This window comes from Felis catus, chromosome D2, assembly GCF_018350175.1.
Source record: "Felis catus isolate Fca126 chromosome D2, F.catus_Fca126_mat1.0, whole genome shotgun sequence".
In the NCBI taxonomy this organism is placed as follows: domain Eukaryota; kingdom Metazoa; phylum Chordata; class Mammalia; order Carnivora; family Felidae; genus Felis; species Felis catus.
The window spans coordinates 44,695,045-44,711,091 of NC_058378.1; the positions used below are offsets into that span (position 1 = coordinate 44,695,045).

Here is a 16,047-nt window from a genome sequence, read left to right on the forward strand (position 1 = left end):
CAAGATAAGAGGACGTCTACCTGGTGCAGTGGGTGTGGAGGGATGGGGAGCGGAACTCTGCTCTTAAAAAGAAATATACAGGAGGAAGGCTACCTTCTTCTACTGGACCTTATTTAACTAGAGGAGACTGGTAGCTAGAGCCAGTATGGGGCCAGGAGGAGACCAAGCACAAGACCAAACAACATGCAGAGGGCAGTTGGGTTTAAAGACACATTATCTGAGTCCTTAATAATAATATCACTGAGACTAGATTTTTTCCTTCCCCCCACTCCCCCAGCCCCCCTGAGACTAAAGCCAGCTAAGCACAGGTTTTATATTATGCTTTTACTTCAACCAAAGCCATTTCAATAAATTCATCCATCCATCAAAAACTTTCTCATTGGGGCGCCTGGGTGGCTTAGTCAATTGAGCATCCGACTTCGGCTCAGGTCACGATCTCATGGCTTGTGAGTTCGAGCCCCGCACTGGGCTCTGTGCTGACAGCTCAGAGCCTGGAGCCTGCTCCATATTCTGGGTCTCCCTCTCTCTCTCTGCCCTCTCCCGCTCATGCTGTCTCTGTCTCTCAAAAACAAACATTAAAAAAACAAACAAAAAAAACCTTTCTCATTAAATCCGATGTACTCTTATTTTGGAGTAAGAAATAATTAATACCTTTAAAAGTTCACCAAATAAGGGTGCCTGGGTGGCTCAGCTGGTTAAGTGCCCAATTCTTGACTTGGGCTCAGGTCATGATCTCATGGTTCATGAGTTTTGAGTCCTACATCCTCTCTCTCCTTCTCCCACTCTCTTTCAAAATAAATAAGCTTTTTAAAAAAAGTCATCAAATATTTGAAAGCTTTAACATGAAGATGAAAATAAAGTAATACATAAGTAAATTAGGTAATGGTATGAAGTTGTCACAATGGAATCTCTTCAAGACACATAATACTGAACCATTACTTACTGGACTCTCCTGGCAGAGACACCCGAGAAGCAGCGCTGTGTACGAGGCCACAATGCAATCTTCCATGTGTTTGCCAGCGTGCTGAAGGGCTAAGAATGTTTAAACAAAAAACTGTAACAGTATATCAAAACAAACAAGAAACCACCCCACAAAACCACCAATTCTGTTATCTTTTCTTCAAAACTGCTTAAACATCGATAAATGCCACTAGAAAAATGGGATATCCACACAAATTAACAAAAAATAACTCAAATAGAAGAGGGACCTTAATATAAGCATGAAAACCATAAAACTCTTAGACAAAAATACAGGACTAAATCTTTATGACCTTGGGTTAGGAAATGGCTTCTTAGCCACCACACCAAATCCACAAGTGACGAAATTAGATAAACCAAACTTCGTCAAACTCAAAACTTTTGCATTTCAAAAGACACCATCAAGAAAGTGAAAAGACAACATAGATAGGTAAATGAGCAATAAGCAGGTGAAAACATGCTCAACACCATTTATTCAACAGGGAACTGCAAATCAAATAACATATACCTTCACACCCACTAGGATGGCTAAAATGAAAAAGACAAATAACTATTCGTAAGGATTTGGAGAAACTAGAACCCTTGTTATGTGGCTGGCAGGGATGTAAAATGAGGCAGTCACTTTGGAAAACAGTTTGATAGTTCCCTAAAATGCTAAACATTAGGTTAACAAATAATCCAGCACCTTCCACTCTTAGGTATATACCCAAGAGAACTGAAAATATATGTTCACACAAAAACTTGTATGTGAATGTTATGTCATGGCGGCATTATTCATAAGAGCCACAGGTGGACTCAACCTGAATGTCCATCAATTGAAGACTAAAGTGTGGTACATACCAACAATGGAATATTATTTGGCCATAAAAAGGAACTTATGTACTGGTAACATGTTATAACATGAAAAACACTGAAAACATTGGGCTAAGTGAAAGAAGCCAGTCACAAAGGGCTACTGTTATTATTCCATTTACAGGAAATGTCCAGAATAGGTAAATCCAGAGACAGAATTAGTGGTTGCCACTGGCCGGGGAGGGGAGAACAGAGAGTGGTGGCTGCTAAATGGACATAGGGTTTCTTTTGGGGATGATGACATGTTCTGAAATTAGGCTGTGGTAATGGTTGCACCTTGTGAATACAGTGGAAACTACTCCAAAGTTTCCTTTAAAAGGCTGAATTTTATCTTGTTGTGGGCTGAACTATTACCCCGCCCCCTGAATATGCTGAGCTCCTAACCCCCAGTGCCTCAGGGTAGGAGGTGGATAGGGTGTTCAATTAAACAGGAAGTTAGTTTAAATGAGGTCACTGGGGTGGGTCCTCATCTGTCTGTTATCCTCATAAGAGGAAATGAGAACAAAGATACATCGAGTGAAGACCATGTAAAAAGACAGGGAGAAGATGGCCATCTACAACCCAAGGAGAGATCAGATCTGAGACCAACCCTGACACCTTGATCTTGGACCTACAGCCCCCAGAAGTGGGACAGAATCAACTTCTGTTGTTTAAGCTGCTCGTCTACAGTTACAGCAGGTCCTCACAAGCTAACACTTATGCCAATAAAGCTATTGCCAATAAAGCTATTATTTAAAAAGAATGCTACACAACCAAAAATATTATCCCAAAGGAAACATGAACACTGAGAAAACGGAACAGCTGGGGCGCCTGGGTGGCTCAGTTGGTTAAGCGACCAACTTCGGCTCAGGTTATGATCTCGCAATTCAGGAGTTCAAGCCTCGTGGTGGGCACTGTGCTGATGGCTCAGAGCCTGGAGCCTGCTTCAGATTCTGTGTCTCCCTCTCTCTGCCCCTCCCCTGCTCATGCTCTCTCTCTCTCTCTCTCAAAAATAAACATTAAATTTTTAAAAATTTAGAGAATGGGGGGCGCCTGGGTGGCGCAGTCGGTTAAGCGTCCGACTTCAGCCAGGTCACGATCTCGCGGTCCGTGAGTTCGAGCCCCGCGTCGGGCTCTGGCCTGATGGCTCAGAGCCTGCAGCCTGTTTCCGATTCTGTGTCTCCCTCTCTCTGTGCCCCTCCCCCGTTCATGCTCTGTCTCTCTCTGTCCCAAAAATAAATAAACGTTGGGGAAAAAAAAATTAAAAAAAAAAAAAAATTTAGAGAATGGGACAGCAATTTTTTACAATATTAGAACTAATGGCATTAGTGGAACCGTGGACATAAGAGAAAGACTAGGCTCAGAAAAAGACATTTGCTGGGGCTTGCCTCCTAGCTTGGTAAAGCTAATCATATTATTTAATTTCATAACCAGAGTGACATGAAGTTACAAATGGCTATTTTGCAGTACGCGCATAAAAAGTAAACCCTGTATCAGCTGCTGACAACAGTGGATAATAAATGTAATGACTCCATCAGTTTATTCCTTACAGTGCTTGCAAGCTAATACCATTTGAGAACTGTTACTGTAATTTTGATAACAGATCTCACTTTATAAAGTGAGACCCATAAAAAAAATCTCAAAACTGTAAAAACCTTTAGGAGTCCCAATGTTCAACCATTCTCTTTTCACTGAGTAAAGCCCAGCCTGGGAAAGGCAGACCTTTCGTACACTGCACACGTGCCTTCCTCACCACTAGGAAACCAGCAAAGAAGAATTCCTGTGAGCACTGAAATATGAAAGCTTGTCTACGCTGAACTAGAGAGGCCAAACAATCATAGCAAGATTATGACAACACACGAATTAAAAAGGTGTTAAGAGGGAAACATTTTCAATTTGAATACACGACTTAAAATAAATGTACCTTTATTGAGGTCAAGTTCTTCATCGTCCTCCTCCTTCTTCTGTTTCTCTTCTGTACCATCGGTCTTTTCAGTTGATACCCACTGTATTTCTCCACTTGTTTCTTGCCACTCTCCACTCTTATCATGCTGAGTGGTGGGAGCATCTTTGATCAATTCATCTGTTTTACTTTCTGCCAACTGAGCTGCTCGTTCTCGCTCAAGGAACAGCTGATAAAATTTTTTTTGAAGATCATTAAAAGAACACCAACCAACATGTATGTACCCAAATATAAGATCTGTTTGCTTTCAAAATCACTAACCCTAAGAAGCATGCTGTCTGGTTAAAAAGGGTAAGTTACGATAAAAGGCTTTGTTCTACATCCACCTGAAGGCAAAAAAGAAAGTATAAATGCTATTGGGATTCAATCAAGTAAATTAAATGTATCTACTAATGCTATAGGCATTCTATTTGTAAGAATGCAAATCTCAACATGTGCCCTTAAATTGGATAATAATGACCGGATATTTCAAGCAAAAATACAAACTTGATTTAAAAAAAAAAAAAATTTTTTTTAAGCCTGAGCAGACGGGATAAAATTAAGAAAGGACACTAAATAAAATTATATAACATTAACACACACACACACACACACACACACACGCGTGCACACACCTATATAATATTAGGGAAAAGCAACATGGCTTCTTTAAAAGAAATCTAGAGATAAACAAGCACCAGTAAAAATAAAAAGCAAAAGGTCTCAGAGAAAACACTCAGAACTGGATCAATCTCAACTAACATTATTAACAATGAAAATGTAATTGTCAGTGGAAGTACACAGAGAAAACTCTTAAGTCAAAAGGGAACGTACTGAATTCCTTGCCTTCATGTACTTTATTTTCCTTGTGCTGGGCTAGTGCTGAATGTACAGAAAGTATTTACTGATAGAATCTGGGGAAAACTCCAAGTTACTAAAAACAACTACCTGAAAATCAAATGCCAAGTAAATCTCAAAAAGTTGCTGAGTATACAGAAGAGTGGTATAGAAACTTTTAATACCCTTAAGAAAATAAAATTTGAGCTTTATACAAAAGCTGTATTTCTTAAAATTGGTTCAAGAATCTCTAGGAGTCCCCAAAATCCCTTTAGAAAATCTGTGAGGTCAAAAATCACATTCATAACAATAAGAGGTCAACTGACTTCTTTCTTTCTCTCATGAATGTACAGTGTTTTCCAGAATCTACATACCATGTGATTATGTTAGTGCTTTCATGGCTAAGGGAACGAAGGCCTCTGTTTTATAATTTTCTGCTTTGATTTCAAATTCAGTAAATATCAATAGATCAAACACACAAACAAAAAATTCTTTTTATAATTTTTTTTTAATGCTTATTTTTATTTTTGAGAGAGCGAGTGAGTGAGCGAGAGAGAGCGAGAGCATGAGCAGGGAAAGGGCAGAAAGAGAGGGAGACACAGAAGCAGGCTCCAGGCTCCAAGCTATTAGCACAGAGCCTGATGCAAGGCTCGACCATGAACCGTGAGATCATGACCTGAGCTGAAGTCAGACCCTTAACCAACTAAGCCACCGGGGCACCCCAAACCAAAAATTCTTTTTAAGTCTCCAATAATTTTTAAGAGTATAAAAGAACCCCTGGGATCAAAATATTTGACAAGAGAATGATGGGGTCATAGCTATGACTCAGGAAAAGATCAAGTTGTTGTGGACTGATTACCTTCTTTAAAAAGGTAGTTTCAGGGGTGCCTGGGTGGCTCAGCTGGTTAAGCACTGACTTTGGCTCAGGTCATGATCTCACACTTCGTGAGTTCAAGCCCCATGTTGGGGCTCTGTGCTGACAGCTCAGAGCCTGAAGCCTGCTTTGGATCCTGTGCCTCCCTCTCTCTGCCCCTCCCCTGCCTGCACTCTGTCTCTGTATTTCAAAAGTAAAATAAACATTAAAAGAAAAAAAAGGTATTTTCAAAAAGGCCAAAAGGATTAACAGGATAGTAAAAGTTTTGGAAACAATGAAAAGGATAGTTCATTATCAATTCTGAACATGCAAATTGTCATTTAAGGAAAGAAAAAGGTAGTTAGGAACCTAACCTGTTAGACTGGAAAAGAAAAACTACAGTGCCCACTATTGTTCAAGAAACACAGCCATACAGTTTTTTGGGAGAAGCATAAATTGAGGACAGGGAGTGTGTTTGGTGACCGGGATCCACTGAACTGAGGACATCAATTTTTATTTATTTATTTATTTTTAAGTTTACTTATTTAATCTCTTCACACAATGTGGGGTTCAAACTCCCAACTCCACGATCATGCTCCTCCAACTGAGCCAGCCAGATGCCCCAAAGGGACATTAATTTTTAAATATAGTTATTCTTAACACAATTCCTAAGCCAGGAAATTACTCCACAGACATACTCTGAAAAGTGTGCACCCCACCCCCGCTTCCAAAAACAGGAAAGGTATGGCCCAATATTTAGAAACACAAAAGTCCGAGACACGGATCACACGAAGAAGTAAATGCTAGAGGACTTGAACTGGATGGGATTGGGGCTAGAAACGGATTCTTGACCTGCAATCTTTTGATAAAACAAATACGCCTTGTTTCTGCCTTTCACTAACAATGCCTAAGGAGTGATTATTATAGTTAAACTGTCAGTGGAGTGCAGTAAGGAAGGGTATACATTCTAACCCAGTGTACCTTTCAGTGAACTGGCGAGGGTGAGCTAGATACAGACACCCATACACACCCACAAAAGAAAAGGGGAGGGAGAGAGGCGGGAAAGGTGCAAATGATGAAGAAGTTGGACAATGCAACAAACTGAAGGTGTTAGCTTGTTTTGAAGTTGTTGCTTACCTGCACTAAAGCCTGAACGGCATGAATTTGTCCAGCTATCCTTAAACTATCATCTCCTTCTCCACTACAGAGGGAAGAATCAAAAGAACATGATGTTTCCATGTTGACAAGACAGTGCCGATTCCGAGCACTATACTCCACTAGATTTATCAGTAGACCCAAGCCCTACAAAAATTAAAACATGCATATTACCACAGGTGAGAATTAAAAGCAAATCAACACAGTATACGTAACTTTTATTGGCAGCTAGAAACCTGTGTTCTGCCATCCACTAAATGGTTAAAAACCAGTGTGAAAGATAATGATCTTCACAATGATTTCACTGCTTTTTAAAAATCACAACCTTTAGGTTTGTTTTTTTTTTTTAACTTTTAGATTGTTTTCATACTTAATACTTTTTTTATTTTTGCACAGAGCCCTTCCTGGCTCTCTTTTGTATAATATGAGGTGTGTTCACAAGTAATCCACTGAAACCCTCAATATATTGAACAGCTGGTTCTTAAACCCAAAACTAAGATGAAGTTTTTATCATTTTAATAGATTAAATACTAATTTCTGAAATAGTCACTCCAACTCACCAGCACTCGGATATCAAATCTCTGCTCCTGAGGTAGGTACTTTGGAACCTGAAGCACACAGTTCATTGCTGTGCCAATCAAGCCATCCTGTTCTCCCGTTTTGGTGCTGCCCCACTCTGAAAGAATTAGGAATGTTAGGAATATGAAAATTGTTATGGATTCTTCTCTAGGACACTACCAACCAATACTCATTAACACTGATATAAAAAGTTAGAAATACATAACTATTTCTTTATTAAAATATATTTTTGACCATACTATTTCCAAACCAAGCTACCAGGCTGACCCTAAAAATACTGGGGTGCCTGAATGGCTCAGTAAAGCATCAAACTCTTGATTTCAGCCCATGTCATGATCTCACAGTTTGGCAGTTTGAAGTTCCATGATGATTGAGTACAGCCTGCTTGGGATTCTCGCTCTCTCCCTCTCTCTCTGCCCCTCCCCTGCTCCCACACATGCTCATTCTCAAAAGTAAACTTAAAAAAAAACAAAACAAAAAAACCTACAAGTAGTTAAATCTATACATGAGTGAGTTACATGATGGCAATTAAAAAATCACTACATCGAGGAAAGAAATAAGGGGAATAACTTGTTTTTACATGTAATATACAATCTTTCAATGAGAATACATGTAGAAAATATAACTTACCATTGTCATTAGTTAAATTGAGCAATACCCCAATGATGGCCCTCATACAGTCTTCCACTGCTTTGCCCACATGGTTGGTTACATTCTGGTGAGGCAGAGGCTTACTGTCAGGTAAGCATATACTGTTCTCAGCACGGTTATACTGCTGAATCAATCCTTCACAATGTTGTAATGCTCTTAAGAGAAAACAAAATGTAGACTATTATGCTAAACAAAATTAGTTATACTAAGAATTTCTATTTACTTGGACCTTAATGTTTCAAATGTCATAAATGCTGCCAAATTAATCTCTATTATAGAGGTATAATGTATTAACTATTTAATCATATACCAAGTAGGTCTAATATCACACTAAGTGCTAAATTTTATTTTGAGAAAACTCGGTAATTTAAATTTTTCTAAGTTAAAACTATAAACTCAGTGGAGAAGCTTACATCTGTACTACTTACAGTTGTCCCCACTTTACCAATCTCTCCAAAACAGACCTACCACAATCCCTCCCTAAACAAGATAATTTAAGAACTACACTTCTGAATTTCATTTAGATGATTTTCATTTAGGATGCAAACTCTGAGCAGGTAAAGAATATTATTTATGTTAATAATGCATAATAAATAACCTTGTATAGATGATATTAAATACTTCATAAACATTAGAGTACATCATATTTTTTTAACATGAGGTCATTTAACTGACCTGGCAGCCATAAGGGTTATCAGTTACATCCCAAGGATTTTCAAGATGCTACCCAAAATAACAAGGAAATATAATCTTTAAGTGAGCCTAGTATTTCTGAAGACTGTCTTTAAATCACCAAGTCCATTAGTTCAAAAAAGTATATGCTCTCTCAGTTGATTATATATACACCACACAAAACTCCTAAAGAAAACTGTACTGTAACTCATCCTTCTCTAGCCTCTCCTGTTAAAACACATTATATTATTAGGAAGGTGTTCCTCATGTCTAATCTAAAATAATTTGTTGCTTGGGCTTGTGGATGGCTCACTCAGTTAAGCATCCAACTTCAGCTCAGGTCACGATCTCGCAATTTGTGGGTTCAAGCCCCACGTCAGACTCTGTGCTGATAGCTTCAGATCCTGTGTATCCTTCTCTCTCTGCCTCTCCCCTGCTCTCACACTCTCTCTCTCTCTCTCAAAAATGAACAAACATAACATAAAGTTAAAATAAAATGAAATAAAATGAAATGAAATAAAAAATAAAAAATAAAATAAAATAAAAATAATAAAATAAAATAAAATAAAATAAAATAAATTTGTTGTTTAGATGTTTGAGGATGTGAGCCAGAACTAACTGTGCTATTATTGTTAACTGCCTTCAGTAGTACTGAGCTAAAACATGGTTTTGGTTTTGATTGGCAAATGAGGGGAAAACATCAGAGGTATATCATTTTATCTTTCAATATGCTATCCCTGCATTTATCAGGGTCCTACTGAAAAGTTTAAAAAGTCAGAGGAGTGTTACTTCACAAACATCCAATTCTGACACCTACGGCTACTTCTAAGATTTTTGACAGAAAATTCCTAATCACAATGAAAGAGATGAAAACTGTCATATTAAATACCTCCTGAAAGACACCATGTGTACAGGGGTCATGAAATATACAAGACGTTTTTAAAGGAAGAAACTGATTTAACCTGCAGGAATACTCTTTGGTAAGGGAGAATAAAACATAATAACAACTAGAACACAAGCCTTAAAGGTACTAAATGTGATACAAAATTTACAAATGTAAGGCCAAAAAATAAGACCCAGGGGAAACCTACAGATCTACTGGAAACTAAAGACTACCAGAAATTTGAATACTGACTGGATGTATGATAACATTAAGTCAATAATTTATAGGGTATGAAAACAGTATTGGGGTTACACCACTCATTCATTCATTCATTCATTCATTCATTCATTCATTCGTTTAGAATTTTGGGGCCAGTGCCTGGGTGGCTTAGTCGGGTAAGTGTCTGACTTTGGCTCAGGTCGTGATCTTGCAGTTCCTGAGTTTAAGCCCTGCATCGGGCTCTGTGTTATCAGCCCAGACTACCAGATGATTTTAACTAAGAAATTAACTTTAAAAAATTTTAAGTAATATTTACATCCAACGTGGGGCTCAAACTCACAACCCTGAGATCAACAGTCGCAAGCTCCACTGACTGACCCAGCCAGGCACCCCTGTGGTTATATCTTTTAAAGAGTCCTCTTTTAAGAGACTTTATATACTCAAGTATTTAATGGATTAATGAAATCTGTAATTTGCTTCAAAATAATTAATACAGAAGAGTTATCAACAGGGTTACAAATGGAAACAAGACGGGCCATGGTTGATGATTATCCAAGCTTAATGGTACATACATCAAGATTTATCATACTACTGGGGCGCCTGGATGGTTCAGTCTGTTAAGTGTCTGATTCGTGATCTCAGCTCAAGTCATGATTTCAGTTTTTGTGAGTTCGAGCCCTGCCTGGGCTCTGTGCTGACAGCGCAGAGCCTGCTTAAGATTCTCCCTCTTTCTCGGCCCCTCCCCGGCTCGCACTCTCTCTCAAAATAAATAAATAAACTTAAAAAAAAAAAAAGGATTTGTCATACTACTTTGTCTATTTTTGTCTGTGTTTGAAATGCAGTAAAATAAGGATTAAAAACACATGAACTCGAGTCAGGCTACAGTGGGCTTTTGATTTCATTCCAAGGACTATGAACACACATCCAAGGCCAGTAAGGAACCAGAGATTTGGGCCATTTGCAACTATGTGGATGGAACTAGAGGGTATTACACTAAGTGAAATTAGAGAAAGACAAATATCCTATGACTTGACTCATATGAGAACTTTAAGATACAAAACAGGTGAACATAAGGGAAGGGAAGCAAAAATAATATAAAAACAGGGAGGGGGACAAAACATAAGAGACTCTTAAATATGGAGAACAAACAGGGTTGCTGGAGGAGTTGTGGGAGGGGAGATGGGCTAAATGGGTAAGGGGCACTAAAGAATCTACTCCTGAAATCATTGTTGCACTATATGCTAACTTGGATGGAAATTAAAAAATAAATAAATCATTAAAAAAAAAAGGAACCAGAGATTTGGCATTGGGGATTATATTTACAAAGCAGAGATTTGGGAAAGTTAAGCCCCTGTGGTATTGGGCTGGACAGGCTGAAGGCGAGATATCAAGAACTAGGATGGAGATTAGGAAGAGGCTGTTGTACTAAACTTGAACCAAGGCTGGAAACATAACTGGAAATTTTATGTGAACTGAGGTGACAGCATTAACCTAATGTCATGCAAGTTGGGCAGAGAGAGTACAATAGAGAGAGCTACATATAGATCTGGAAAAACACATATAAAGGACAGGAGAGGGTTAGAAAAGGTCATTTACAATAAAAATAAGGACTAATACTTAGTTTTTACCATATCTAAGAATTATTTATGCATACACATATATATTAACATCGTAATATATACATTGTATACAATAAGACATTTAAAGACAAGAAAGGCATTTAAAAATCATTTAAAATATTTTAATATTTTACAAATATACCATTTAAAACATTTTTGAAAATGTTATATATAACATATATTAGCATATATACAAATTATCTTTAGTAACAACAACCTTAGGTAGGTAGATGCAATTATTACCCCCTTCTAAAGCACTTGTAGCAAGTAAATGACTTGCCCAAGGTCACAGGGCTAAAGTTATGAAGCTGGGACCCATACTCAGTCTTTCTGGCTCCATAATCTGCACTCCTAACTTTTGTACTACACTGTACTACCTCTTGTTCACAGAACTTGACAAAAGTGTTTTATGAAGGAAGGTGATACAATCATACTTCCTTTATGGTCAACTCAAATGCCTTTTTTTTTTTATATATACACTTTATTTTTTGAGAGACAGAGAAGAGACAGAGTGCAAGTAGGGGAGGGGCAGAGAGGGAGACAGAATCCAAAGCAGGCTCAAGGTTCCAAGCTATCAGCACAGAGCCCAACAGAGGGCTCACAAACCCATGAATGCGAGATTATGACCTGAGCTGAAGTTGGATGCTCAACTGACTGAGCCATCCAGGCACCCCCTTTTTAAAATGTTTTTAATGTTTGCTTATTTTTGAGAAAGAGAGACAGAGACAGAGTGCAAGTGGGGGAGGGGCAGAGAAAGGGAGACACAGAATCCAAGGCAGGCTTCCAGGCTCTGAGATGACAGCGCAGAGCCTGATGTGGGGCTCAAACTCACAAACTGTGAGATCATAATCTGAGCCGAAGTCGGAAGCTTAACCAACTGAGCCACCCAGGCGCCCCTCAACTCAAATGCTTTGAATAAACAGCATGATATTTCAAAAAAACTTACTTAGCTGAAGAAACAATGAGCTGTGAATCTTTATATGCTATCAAGTAGCTTTGATTCTCTGGGTTATGTACTGTTACCTAAAAGGGAAAAATATGAAATAATTGTGGCAATACACAGCTTCTATTCATTTACATACAACATACGATCCCTTGTACAGTAAAGACAAAGATAGGGAAGAATCAGCCCTTGTCATCTAAGGGAATAACCAACATGTTCCATATTTAGAATAATAGAGCTATTCCTCTGTTATAAAATTAAAGCATTTTTACAACTGTTTGCTCATAAGTAACATTCTGAACTACACATTCACTGTAATGAATTACCAATCACTCTCAATGTCAGAAAAGAGCAGTCTCTAACTTATAAACTATTAAAGTCCCTAAATGGATTAATTTAGAATAAAAAAATGCTACCTGTTTAATGTAATGCACCTGAAGCACTCTAAAAGAGCAGGAAAAATTTCAATTTTGTCTACACCAAGAACTTTTAATTCTATATTATCCTGAAATGCACTGCCAGCATAAATTATAACCTACACCGAATTAGGTTTAATCATTCATAAAAGCCAAAGAACAAATATACTTATGGCACACACAGTTCAACAGTAGCATTCTTCAAAGTCAAATATTATTAAGAGCTGTGATTACGATCTGGCTCAAATAGCTAAATCAAGAAAATCCTTATTGATTAAAAAAACAAAACAAAAACCTGACAGCTCTTAATTACCATTTTCCACAAACAATATATTTAAGCAGAATTCCACATTAAGGAAAGAACAAGGACATTTTATAATAAAAACAAACTTAACCTGCAAGGTTTCCTAAAGAGTGACAATATGCATTCTTAAACCAAACTGGTTATTTAGCTTGTTCATTAACACTGGCTGCTCAACGAATGCATTATAATTTCAGTTTGGATTAGCAAAGTAAACTTTTGGGATACTTCATAAAAAATATCTGACGGTCTCTCACCCACCCAGTCACAATTTTCTCAACATAGTTGTCCATACTTATACTCACACTTTCTAAAACTCGTAAACATCTCTCTGCTCCCCATAATGAGGCTACTAGTTTCTCTTCATCTTCATCACTACTTAAATGATCCACACATTCTTTCACTAGGAGAAACAAAATGGATACAAAATTAGTATGTCTCATCACCTCAATATTTATCTCCTTAACTAACATTAAACGCCATCTGCACCCACGAACATGCCAGAACCTCTCTGAATATAATTTATTCTGAGTTTTATAGAACACTGAAATGTTGAAATATAGGAGACTCTTATTGTTGCTCTTTTATTTCCATAACTCCCCAATATCAGAGTGCTAATGGCTTTTCCTTTAAAAGTCAGAGATTTGCAAGATGCTGCTAAAAGAACAGATCTTGGGGCACCTGGGTAATCAGTAAGTTGAGCACCCAATTCTTGATTTTGGATCAGGTCAGGATCTCACAGTTTGTGAGATTAAGCCCCATGAGCAGAGTCTGCTTAGGATTCTCTCTATCCTTGCTCTTTGCTCCCCCCTCCCCACCTCCCCGGTTACATTCACGTGTTCCCTCCCTCCCTCTCTCAAATAAACATTAAAAAAAATAAAATTAACAGGGATGCCTGGGTAGCTCAGTTGGTTAAGCATCCAACTCTTGATTTCGGCTTAGGTCATGATCTCACGGTTTATCCCTTTGTGGGATCGAGCCCCGTGTCGGAGCCTACTTGGGATTCTCTCTCCTCCCTCTCTCTCTCAAAATAAACAAACATTTAAATATATATATATATATTAAAAAAAAAATAAAAGTAAAATATGTTTAAATTGATGCCATTATTTTTTTGAAGTATGTAAATAGATTATTTTCTTCAGGCTTTAAGTAACATTAAAAATGTTGGGGCGCCTGGGTGGCGCAGTCGGTTAAGCGTCCGACTTCAGCCAGGTCACGATCTCACGGTCCGTGAGTTCGAGCCCCGCGTCAGGCTCTGGGCTGATGGCTCGGAGCCTGGAGCCTGTTTCCGATTCTGTGCCTCCCTCTCTCTCTGCCCCTCCCCCGTTCATGCTCTGTCTCTCTCTGTCCCAAAAATAAATAAACGTTGAAAAAAAAATTTTTTTTTAAATGTTATATACATGTGTATGTCATACCTTTATCTACAATATGATCCAGACCACCCAAAAGCCGGAGTTCTTCTTTAAACCAGTCTCCTGCTCGTTTAGAAGTAAGGGACAGCAAGGTCTCCATAGCTAAATGCCCAGTCTAAAAATCAGAGGCATCATTAATGAATATTGAATCTTGGTGAGATTTCTGAGGCAACACTTCTACAGATTGTTTTACTTTAGAAAAGTTCACTGCATGCTACCAGCCCATAGTATTTTTTGTAACAGTAAGTGCTTTCATAAGTAAAACTGAACTAATTTTTATCAGGCTAGTCTAAGTTGAAGAAACACTTTAAACCACTGGCTTGTTTTTACAGAGAAAACCCCTTATTAAAAGTAGTCTATCTAGGAGCAGCTGGGTGGCTCAGTCCATTAAGCATCCAACTTGTGGTTTCAGCTCAGGTCATAATTCTGCAGTTCATGGGTTTGAGCAGCCCTGAATCGGGTTCCGCACTGACAGCATGGAGACTGCTTGGGATTCTCTGTCTCCCTCTTTCTTCCCCTCCCCTGCTCGAGATCTCTCTCTCTCTCAAAACAAATAAATAAGCTTAAAAGAAAGAAGTCTATCGACCCCTGGCTGGCTCAGGGCATAGAACATGTGGCTCTCGATCTTAGGGTTGTGGGTTAGAGCCCCACATCAGGCACGGAGCTCACTTAAAAAAAAAAAAAAAAAAAAAGTCTATCATTTGTCAATTCAATAAAATAAATGCTGATACTGTTCTTTCTATAGAACAGAGGCACAAAGATAGAAAAATAGGACTGTTGAATCAAAGTGCCTATGTATTAACTGTAATACACTATATTGGAATAATTTACCACAAAGGTTGTAACATTTAACTCTAGGAACAAAGTGTAGGTGTTATCAGTACACCTTGCTTTTGAATCCTCAAAAGCACTAGCTATCACTTTAAATTTTTGCCAAAGGATAAAAAATGATATCTTATTGCTTTGGTTTGAATTTTTCGAACTATAGTAAACTTGTACATTTTTTCCACATATTTATAAGCTAACTGTATGTCTTCTACTCTGAGTCCTTGTCAGTAATTCTTTATTTTCCTTGCAAAGCTGCTTGGGATTTTTTGCTTGTTTTGTTTTCAAATTCTGTATATTTTCTTATCTCTTCTGAATAAAAATCCTGTTACTTTTAGGGTTTCAGATTCACTAGTCTTGAACTTGACATGCAGTGTTAGCAGCCTGGATACACATGATATGTCTATCGTGACAAAATTATATGTAAATAATGATTGAAGACCATCATTACAGTAAGCCCAGAATAGTAAAGTCACGACAGTAAAGTCAGTAGTATTTATAACCGGACCAGAGTTTTTCTTTCTCTTCATTTGCCTTTAATTATTCATTTTCTTTCTTATTATGTTTCTTTTTAAAAGCATACAGCCACCCCCCCAAGAAAGAACAATCTGGTTCCTGTAACAATATGGAACTTCAGCATAACAAAATTAGCAAAGCTGATAAGACCTGGTTTTCTTTCCAAAGCTTCTTTCCTTTCAAAGATACAAGTTTACATTAAGTCCTCCTGGTTTGGAACTGAATATAAATATTTAGAAATGGAAAAATAGAGCTTACCAGCAAAAATCTTACTAGTATTACAGATTTAGAGGAGATCTAGAATATTTTAGTATATTCATTAAAAAAACAAGGTTGATGTCCAAGGTGACATATATAGAATGAGAAATTGTCACTATAAAAACAGATTCCGTTTTGCCCAATTCTCATTCTAAGT

General features: G+C 37.9%; 1 protein-coding gene across 2 annotated transcripts in view; it reads right to left on the bottom strand.

Annotated features, from left to right (window-relative positions):
• Positions 1-16,047, bottom strand: part of WAPL (WAPL cohesin release factor) — a 94,094-nt gene that overhangs the window by 6,198 nt on the left and 71,849 nt on the right. For both annotated transcript variants that reach the window (XM_003994133.6, XM_003994132.6), the window contains exons 10-17: positions 14,295-14,406; positions 13,185-13,282; positions 12,166-12,242; positions 7,806-7,981; positions 7,157-7,272; positions 6,579-6,743; positions 3,734-3,941; positions 944-1,032 (exon numbers count right to left, since the gene is read on the bottom strand). In XM_003994133.6, the coding sequence (XP_003994182.1) occupies positions 944-1,032; positions 3,734-3,941; positions 6,579-6,743; positions 7,157-7,272; positions 7,806-7,981; positions 12,166-12,242; positions 13,185-13,282; positions 14,295-14,406 (1,041 nt within the window). The remainder of the gene's footprint in view (positions 1-943; positions 1,033-3,733; positions 3,942-6,578; positions 6,744-7,156; positions 7,273-7,805; positions 7,982-12,165; positions 12,243-13,184; positions 13,283-14,294; positions 14,407-16,047) is intronic.